The 9,611-nt window shown below is 46.9% G+C and overlaps 1 protein-coding gene across 1 annotated transcript; it reads right to left on the bottom strand.

Annotated features, from left to right (window-relative positions):
* Positions 1-7,034: 7,034 nt before the first annotated feature.
* On the bottom strand, positions 7,035-8,126 carry LOC136853295 (proline-rich proteoglycan 2-like). The gene is made up of 2 exons (XM_067128657.1): positions 7,830-8,126; positions 7,035-7,544 (listed from the first exon to the last, which is right to left on the bottom strand). The coding sequence occupies exons 1-2, from the start codon at positions 8,124-8,126 to the stop codon at positions 7,035-7,037; spliced, it is 807 nt and encodes a 268-aa protein (XP_066984758.1).
* Between the last annotated feature and the right edge of the window lie 1,485 nt (positions 8,127-9,611).

Genomic DNA, 9,611 nt, shown 5'->3' with positions numbered 1-9,611 from the left:
ACCCAACCCAACCTAACCTAACCTAACCCTAATCTAACCAAACCTAACCAAACCTAACCTAACCTAATCCTAACCTAACCCAACCTAACCTAACCTAACCTAACCTAACCTAGCCTAACCTAACCTAACCTAACCTAACCTAACCTAACCTAACCTAACCCAACCCAACCTTAACCTAACCCAACCCAACCTAACCTAACCTAACCTAACCCAACCTAACCCAACCTAACCTAACCTAACCTAACCTAACCCCAACCTAACCTAACCTAACCTATAACCTAACCTAACCTAACCTAACCCAACCTAACCTAACCTAACCTAACCCAACCTAACCTAACCTAACCTAACCCAACCCAACCTAACCTAACCTAACCCAACCCAATCCTAACCTAACCTAACCTAACCCTAACCTAACCCAACCCTAACTATAACCTAACCTAACCTAACCTAACCCAACCTAACCCAACCTAACCCAACCTAACCAATCCCAACCTAACCCAACCCAACCTAACCCAACCCAACCTAACCTAACCTAACCTAACCTAACCTAACCTAACCTAACCTAACCTAACCTAACCTAACCTAACCTAACCTAACCTAACCTATAACCTAACCTAACCTAACCTAATCCTAACCTAACCTAACCTAACCCAACCTAACCTAACCTAACCAACCCAACCTAACCTAACCTAATAACCTAACCTAACCTAACCTAACCTAACCTAACCTAACCTAACCTAACCTAACCAAACCAACCTAACCTAACCTAACCCAAACCTAACCTAACCTAACCTAACCTAACCTAACCCTAACCCAACCCAACCTAACCTAACCTAACCTAACCCAACCCAACCTAACCTAACCTAACCCAACCTAAACCCCAACCCAACCTAACCTAACCTAACCTAACCTAACCTAACCTAACCTAACCTAACCTAACCTAACCTAACCTAACCTAACCTAACCTAACCTAACCTAACCCCCTAACCTAACCTAACCCAACCTAACCTAACCTAACCTAACCTAACCTAACCTAACCTAAACCCAACCTAACCTAACCTAACCTAACAACCCAACCTATCCCAACCTAACCTAACCCAACAACCTAACCTAACCTAACCTAACCTAACCTAACCTAACCTAACCTAACCTAACCCCAACTAACCCAACCTAACCTAATCCCAACCTAACCTAACCCTAACCTAACCCAACCTAACCTAACCTAACCTAATAACCTAACCCAACCTAACCTAACCTAACCTAACCTAACCTAACCCAACCTAACCCAACCCAACCTAACCTAACCGAACCTAACCTAACCTAACCTAACCTAACCTAAGAGATAACCTAACCTAACCTAACCTAACCTAACCTAACCTAATAACCCTAACCCAACCTAACCTAACCTAACCTATAACCTAACCTAACCTAACCTAACCAACCTAACCTAACCCAAACCTAACCCAACCTAACCTAACCTAACCTAAAGAAAGAGAAGAAACCTAACCTAACCCAACCTAAGGAAACCCCAACCTAACCTAAGGTAACTCCCTAACCTAACCCAACCTAACCTAACCCAACCCTAACCTAACCTAACCTAACCGAACCTAACCTAACCTATAACCTAACCCAACCTAACCTAACCTGAGTGGGAACCTAACCTAACCTAACCTAACCTAACCTAAAGAGGAGAATCCTAACCCAACCTAACTTATGGGGATAAGCCTAACCTAACCTAACCTAACCTAACCTATAACCCAACCTAACCTAACCTAACCTAACCTAACCTAACCTAACCTAACTTAACCTAACCCCAACCTAACCTAACCTAATGGGAACAAGCTAACTTAACCCTAAGGAATAACCCAACCTAACCTAACCTAACCTAACCTAGAAGGAAAGGAATCCCAAGAAGAGGTGGTGGGGATAACCTAAGAACCCTAACCTAACCTAACCTAAGGGAGGAACCTAACCCAACCCAACCCCAACCCAACCCAACCTAAACCTAACCTAACCTAACCTAACCTAAGGATTTAACCCAACCCAACCTAAGAGAAAGAGGAACCTAACCTAACCCAACCTAACCCTAACCTAACCTAACCTAATCCCCAACCTAACCTGGGAATAACCCAAGAACCTAATAACCTGTAAGGAGAATAACCTAAAGGAAGGAATAAAGAAACCTAACCTATAAGAAGGAAGGAGAGAAAGGGGAAGAGAAGGGAGAAAGGAGAAGGGAGAGAAAGAAGAAAGAGAGAGAGAAGCAGAAGATGAGAGGTAGGGCTTGGAAGAAGAGAAAGTGGGAATAAGAGGAGGAGAAGGAGAAGAGGAGGAGAAGGAGAAGAGGAGGAAGTAGAAGGAAAGGAAGAGAAGAAGAGGTGGTAGGGGATGGGAAGAAGAGAAAGAGGGAATAGAAGGAGAAGGAGAAGAGGAGGAAGTAGAAGGAAAGGAAGAGAAGAAGAGGTGGTGGGGGATGGGAAGAAGAGAAAGAGGGAATAGGAGGAGAAGGAGAAGAGGAGGAAGTAGAAGGAAAGGAAGAGAAGAAGAGGTGGGTGGGGATGGGAAGAAGAGAAAGAGAGAATAGGAGGAGAAGGAGAGAGAGAAGAAAGTAGAAGGAAAGGAAGAGAAGAAGAGGTGGTGGGGATGGGAAGAAGAGAAAGAGAGAATAGGAGGAGAAGGAGAAGAGGAGAAAGTAGAAGGAAAGGAAGAGAAGAAGAGGTGGTGGGGATGGGAAGAAGAGAAAGAGGAATAGGAGGAGAAGGAGAAGAGGAGGAAGTAGAAGGAAAGGAAGAGAAGAAGAGGTGGTGGGGGATGGGGAAGAAGAGAAAGAGGGAATAGAAGGAGAAGGAGAAGAGGAGGAAGTAGAAGGAAAGGAAGAGAAGAAGAGGTGGTGGGGGATGGGAAGAAGAGAAAGAGGGAATAGGAGGAGAAGGAGAAGAGGAGGAAGTAGAAGGAAAGGAAGAGAAGAAGAAGATGGTGGGGGATGGGGAAGAAGAGAAAGAAGGAATAGAAGGAGAAGGAGAAGAGGAGAAGTAGAAGGAAAGGAAGAGAAGAAGAGGTGGTGGGGATGGGAAGAAGAGAAAGAGGGAATAGGAAGGAGAAGGAGAAGAGGAGGAAGTAGAAGGAAAGGAAGAGAAGAAGAGGTGGTGGGGATGGGAAGAAGAGAAAGAGGGAATAGAAGGAGAAGGAGAAGAGGAGAGAAGTAGAAGGAAAGGAAGAGAAGAAGAGGTGGTGGGGATGGGAAGAAGAGAAAGAGGGAATAGGAGGAGAAGGAGAAGAGGAGGAAGTAGAAGGAAAGGAAGAGAAGAAGAGGTGGTGGGGATGGGAAGAAGAGAAAGAGGGAATAGAAGGAGAAGGAGAAGAGGAGGAAGTAGAAGGAAAGGAAGAGAAGAAGAGGTGGTGGGGATGGGAAGAAGAGAAAGAGGGAATAGAAGGAGAAGGAGAAGAGGAGGAAGTAGAAGGAAAGGAAGAGAAGAAGAGGTGGTGGGGATGGGAAGAAGAGAAAGAGGGAATAGAAGGAGAAGGAGAAGAGGAGAAAGTAGAAGGAAAGGAAGAGAAGAAGAGGTGGTGGGGATGGGAAGAAGAGAAAGAGGGAATAGGAGGAGAAGGAGAAGAGGAGAAAGTAGAAGGAAAGGAAGAGAAGAAGAGGTGGTGGGGATGGGAAGAAGAGAAAGAAGGAATAGAAGGAGAAGGAGAAGAGGAGAAAGTAGAAGGAAAGGAAGAGAAGAAGAGGTGGTGGGGGATGGGAAGAAGAGAAAGAAGGAATAGAAGGAGAAGGAGAAGAGGAGAAAGTAGAAGGAAAGGAAGAGAAGAAGAGGTGGTGGGGGATGGGAAGAAGAGAAAGAGAGAATAGGAGGAGAAGGAGAAGAGGAGAAAGTAGAAGGAAAGGAAGAGAAGAAGAGGTGGTGGGGGATGGGAAGAAGAGAAAGAGGGAATAGAAGGAGAAGGAGAAGAGGAGGAAGTAGAAGGAAAGGAAGAGAAGAAGAGGTGGTGGGGGATGGGAAGAAGAGAAAGAGGGAATAGGAGGAGAAGGAGAAGAGGAGGAAGTAGAAGGAAAGGAAGAGAAGAAGAGGTGGTGGGGGGGATGGGAAAAGGGAAGAGAAAGAGGGAATAGAAGGAGAAGGAGAAGAGGAGAAAGTGGAAGAAGGAAAGAAGAGAAGAAAGGAGGTGGGGGATGGGAAGAAGAGAAAGAGGTGGTGGGGGAATAGGAGGAGAAGGAGAAGAGGAGAAAGTAGAAGGAAAGGAAGAGAAGAAGAGGTGGTGGGGGATGGGAAGAAGAGAAAGAGAGAATAGGAGGAGAAGGAGAAGAGGAGAAAGTAGAAGGAAAGGAAGAGAAGAAGAGGTGGTGGGGGATGGGAAGAAGAGAAAGAGGGAATAGAAGGAGAAGGAGAAGAGGAGAAAGAAGTAGAAGGAAAGGAAGAGAAGAAGAGGTGGTGGTGGGGATGGGAAGAAGAGAAAGAGGGAATAGAGGAGGAGAAGGAGAAGAGGAGGAAGTAGAAGGAAAGGAGAAGGAAAGGAAGAGAAGAAGAGGTGGTGGGGATGGGAAGAAGAGAAAGAGGAATAGGAGGAGAAGGAGAAGAGGAGAAAGTAGAAGGAAAGGAAGAGAAGAAGAGGTGGTGGGGGATGGGAAGAAGAGAAAGAGGGAATAGGAGGAGAAGGAGAAGAGGAGGAAGTAGAAGGAAAGGAAGAGAAGAAGAGGTGGTGGGGGATGGGAAGAAGAGAAAGAGGGAATAGAAGGAGAAGGAGAAGAGGAGGAAGTAGAAGGAAAGGAAGAGAAGAAGAGGTGGTGGGGGATGGGAAGAAGAGAAAGAGGAATAGGAGGAGAAGGAGAAGAGGAGGAAGTAGAAGGAAAGGAAGAGAAGAAGAGATGGTGGGGATGGGAAGAAGAGAAAGAGGGAATAGAAGGAGAAGGAGAAGAGGAGGAAGTAGAAGGAAAGGAAGAGAAGAAGAGGTGGTGGGGATGGGAAGAAGAGAAAGAGGAAAAAGGAATAGGAGGAGAAGGAGAAGAGGAGGAAGTAGAAGGAAAGGAAGAGAAGAAGAGGTGGTGGGGGATGGGAAGAAGAAAGAGGGAATAGGAGGAGAAGGAGAAGAGGAGGAAGTAGAAGGAAAGGAAGAGAAGAAGAGGTGGTGGGGGATGGGAAGAAGAGAAAGAGGGAATAGGAGGAGAAGGAGAAGAGGAGGAAGTAGAAGGAAAGGAAGAGAAGAAGAGGTGGTGGGGGATGGGAAGAAGAGAAAGAGAGAATAGGAGGAGAAGGAGAAGAGGAGAAAGTAGAAGGAAAGGAAGAGAAGAAGAGGTGGTGGGGGATGGGAAGAAGAGAAAGAGAGGAATAGGAGGAGAAGAAGAAGAGGAGGAAGTAGAAGGAAAGGAAGAGAAGAAGAGGTGGTGGGGATGGGAAGAAGAGAAAGAGGGAATAGAAGGAGAAGGAGAAGAGGAGGAAGTAGAAGGAAAGGAAGAGAAGAAGAGGTGGTGGGGGATGGGAAGAAGAGAAAGAGGGAATAGGAGGAGAAGGAGAAGAGGAGGAAGGAGAAGGAAAAGGAAGAGAAGAAGAGAAGAAGAGGTGGTGGGGATGGGAAGAAGAGAAAGAAGGAATAGAAGGAGAAGGAGAAGAGGAGGAGAGTAGAAGGAAAGGAAAAGAAGAAGAGGTGGTGGGGATGGGAAGAAGAGAAAGAAGGAATAGAAGGAGAGAAGAGAAGAGAGAAAGTAGAAGGAAAGGAAGAGAAGAAGAGGTGGTGGGGATGGGAAAGAGAAAGAGAGAATAGGAAGGAGAAGGAGAAGAGGAGGAAGTAGAAGGAAAGGAAGAGAAGAAGAGGTGGTGGGGATGGGAAGAAGAGAAAGAGGAATAGGAGGAGAAGGAGAAGAGGAGAAAGTAGAAGGAAAGGAAGAGAAGAAGAGGTGGTGGGGATGGGAAGAAGAGAAAGAGGAATAGAAGGAGAAGAAGAAGAGGAGGAAGTAGAAGGAAAGGAAAAGAAGAAGAGGTGGTGGGGATGGGAAGAAGAGAAAGAGGGAATAGAGGAGAAGAGGAGGAAGTAGAAGGAAAAGGAAGAGAAGAAGAGGTGGTGGGGATGGGAAGAAGAGAAAGAAAGGGAATAGGAGGAGAAGGAGAAGAGGAGGAAGTAGAAGGAAAGGAAGAGAAGAAGAGGTGGTGGGGATGGGAAGAAGAGAAAAAGAAGGAATAGAAGGAGAAGGAGAAGAGGAGGAAGTAGAAGGAAAGGAAGAGAAGAAGAGGTGGTGGGGATGGGAAGAAGAGAAAGAGGGAATAGGAGGAGAAGGAGAAGAGGAGGAAGTAGAAGGAAAGGAAGAGAAGAAGAGGTGGTGGGGATGGGAAGAAGAGAAAGAGGAATAGAAGGAGAAGGAGAAGAGGAGGAAGTAGAAGGAAAGGAAGAGAAGAAGAGGTGGTGGGGATGGAAGAAGAAGAAAGAAAAGGAATAGAAGGAGAAGGAGAAGAGGAGGAAGTAGAAGGAAAGGAAGAGAAGAAGAGGTGGTGGGGGATGGGAAGAAGAGAAAGAAGGAATAGAAGGAGAAGGAGAAGAGGAGGAAGTAGAAGGAAAGGAAGAGAAGAAGAGGTGGTGGGGGATGGAAGAAGAGAAAGAAGGAATAGAAGGAGAAGGAGAAGAGGAGGAAGTAGAAGGAAAGGAAGAGAAGAAGAGGTGGTGGGGGATGGAAGAAGAGAAAGTAGGAATAGAAGGAGAAGGAGAAGAGGAGGAAGTAGAAGGAGAAGAAACACAGAAGAAAGAGAAGAAGAGAAAGTAGAAGGTTAGGTGGAAAGAGAAGGAAAGAAAGGGGAAGACGAGGGAGAATAAGAAGGAGAAGAAATGGAAGGAAAGGCAGGAAGAGAAGGAGCGACAGAAAAAAGAGCATTAGAAGAAGAAGAAGAAGAAGAAGAAGAAGAAGAAGAAGAAGAAGAAGAGGAAGAAGAAAAGAAGAAGGAGAAGGAGAAGAAGAACTAGTAGTTTTTAACTTACCTAAAGCTAATAAATCGGGATATAGTCCATTTCCAGAGGTTGACCTCACCCTGACCCTGTACCTACTCCCTTTAATATGTTGGGGGTTGTGGAGGTGGTGGGTATCCTGTAGGGTTAGGGTACCCTTGAGGCCTGGGTCCTGTCGGCGATCCAGGTCCCATTGGAGAACCAGGATGTTGATATCCGGGAGGAGCATGAGGGAATTCTGTATGACCAGGTCCTATTGGGGGCCTAGCCGGCGTTGGTAGGCCCATGCCCGGTACAGGTCCTTGAGGCATTTGGGCTGCTGGATATCCCTGCTGTCCCCAGCCTTGTTGTTCCCAGCCTTGTTGTCCCCAGCCTTGTTGTCCCCAGCCTTGTTGTCCCCAGCCTTGTGGTCCCCAGCCTTGTGGTCCCCAGCCTTGTTGTCCTGGACCCATTCCGTATTGACTGTAAGGGCCGTAGGGAGAAGAAGCGGTTGGTGCAGGCGGATTGACGTTGATGCCTTTTTTCTGTAGGCGTTCTTGCCGTTTCTGTTCCCTTTTCTTTCGCTTCTCTTTCTTCTTCCTGTCCTTCACGCCTAGCAGTCTATTCATTTCTCCCTTTAATCTTAGCGCGTGGAAAAGGTCGCCGATTATCCGGATGGCATTTGCTTCCATTTCGTGTAATTCTCCAATCTCAATAATGGCCCAATTAGGAGAGAGGAAAGGGGAAGGAGGAGGGGAAGGAGGAGAAGGAGGAGGGGAAGGAGGAGGAACAAAGGGAGGAGGAGAAGAAGGAACAGAGGAGTGAGGAGAAGGAGGAACAGAGGAGGGAGGAGAAGAAGGAACAGAGGAGTGAGGAGAAGAAGGAACAGAGGAAGGAGGAGAAGGAGGAAGAGGAAGAACAGGGATAGTAGGAGGAGAAGGAGGATCAGATAAAGTAAGAGGAGAAGGAGGATCAGAGAAAGTAGGAGGGGAAGAAAGAACAGGAGCAGGAGGACCAAGCAATTCAGCATAATGAATAGGAGGCTCTGCGTCCTCAATTGGCGTCGTTCGGCGCAATAGTTCTCTGAGGAAGTCTCCTATTCTCTTCAGGTTTGGATGCGCCGCTTTGATCATCATCTTCTTCTCTTGAATTTCGGACTCGTCCAGTTCAGCGAAGAGCTTTTCCAAGGTCTCGTAATCGCGGAACAATTGGTCCATGTTTGTTGTTAGGTCTTCCTGGCTCATAGGGGAGAAGGGAGGGGGTGAAGAATTGGGAGGAGAAGGAGAGACAGAAGAAGGAGAAACGGAGGAAGGAGAAACAGAAGAAGGAGGAGGTGAAGGAGAAACGGAGGAAGGAGAAACAGAAGAAGGAGAGACAGAGGAAGGAGGAGGTGAAGGAGAAACGGAGGAAGGAGGAAGGAGAAACAGAAGAAGGAGGAGGTGAAGGAGAAACGGAGGAAGGAGAAACAGAAGAAGGAGAGACAGAGGAAGGAGGAGGTGAAGGAGAAATAAGGAGAAACAGAAGAAGAGAGAGACAGAGGAAGGAGGAGGAAGGAGAAACGGAGGAAGGAGAGAAGAAGAGGAGAGACAGAGGAAGGAGGAGGTGAAGGAGAAATAGAGGAAGGAGAAACAGAAGAAGGAGAGACAGAGGAAGGAGGAGGTGAAGGAGAAACGGAGGAAGGAGAAACAGAAGAAGGAGAGACAGAGGAAGGAGGAGGTGAAGGAGAAATAGAGGAAGGAGAAACAGAAGAAGGAGAGACAGAGGAAGGAGGAGGTGAAGGAGAAACGGAGGAAGGAGAAACAGAAGAAGGAGAGACAGAGGAAGGAGGAGGTGAAGGAGAAACGGAGGAAGGAGAAACAGAAGAAGGAGAGACAGAGGAAGGAGGAGGTGAAGGAGAAACGGAGGAAGGAGAAACAGAAGAAGGAGAGACAGAGGAAGGAGGAGGTGAAGGAGAAATAGAGGAAGGAGAAACAGAAGAAGGAGAGACAGAGGAAGGAGGAGGTGAAGGAGAAATAGAGGAAGGAGAAACAGAAGAAGGAGAGACAGAAGAAGTAGGGACAGGAGAAGGAGAGACAGAAGAAGGAGAGACAGGAGAGGGAGAGACAGAAGAAGGAGAGACAGGAGAAGGAGAGACAGAAGAAGGAGAGACAGGAGAGGGAGAGACAGAAGAAGGAGAGACAGAAGAAGGAGAGACAGAAGAAGGAGAGACAGAAGAAGGAGAGACAGCGGGCGAAGGAAGAATGGAAAGGGAAGCAGAAGAATCTGGGGAAGCACGAGTGATATAATGGGAAGGGAAGTTATTATTATAACAATAATTAATAGCCAGCCATATATAAAAGGGTAACACAAGCATTGCTGCCGGGAGCAATGCTGTCCAAATGGATCCTGCACTATTGTACACAACCATATTATTAGCACTAAACTTAGTCATGATGATAACTGCCCTTCTAGTTGTACTTCACTATAGCTTAGTTTTCGAAAAAGACGTCTCCCAGGATCCCGGAAATCGTCTCCGGACATACTCCGAGGAATCGTCGCCCCAGAAGTCTCCAGGCATCTCGGAACTCGTCTCTGGACGTACTCGGAGGAATCATTGCCCCGAAGTCTCCAAGCATCCCGTTAGGGATTACCGTAAAAACAAACAAAAGACTGAGAGCGCGCCCTTTCTCACTCGTCTGGCCGAGTTGGGGAATATACATCCC

The sequence above is a fragment of the Macrobrachium rosenbergii genome, chromosome 27 (genome assembly GCF_040412425.1).
Source record: "Macrobrachium rosenbergii isolate ZJJX-2024 chromosome 27, ASM4041242v1, whole genome shotgun sequence".
Lineage (NCBI taxonomy): Eukaryota > Metazoa > Arthropoda > Malacostraca > Decapoda > Palaemonidae > Macrobrachium > Macrobrachium rosenbergii.
This window is presented reverse-complemented; position numbering and strand designations above follow the sequence as displayed.

Excerpts from the sequence above, each read along its gene's own strand:
- LOC136853295 (XM_067128657.1), bottom strand. The coding sequence starts at position 8,126 with ATGGACCAATTGTTCCGCGATTACGAGACCTTGGAAAAGCTCTTCGCT. Across the intron at positions 7,545-7,829 it reads CTTCTCCTCCTACTATCCCT|GGAGAAATGAATAGACTGCT; the intron begins GTTCTTCCTCTT and ends CTAAGATTAAAG.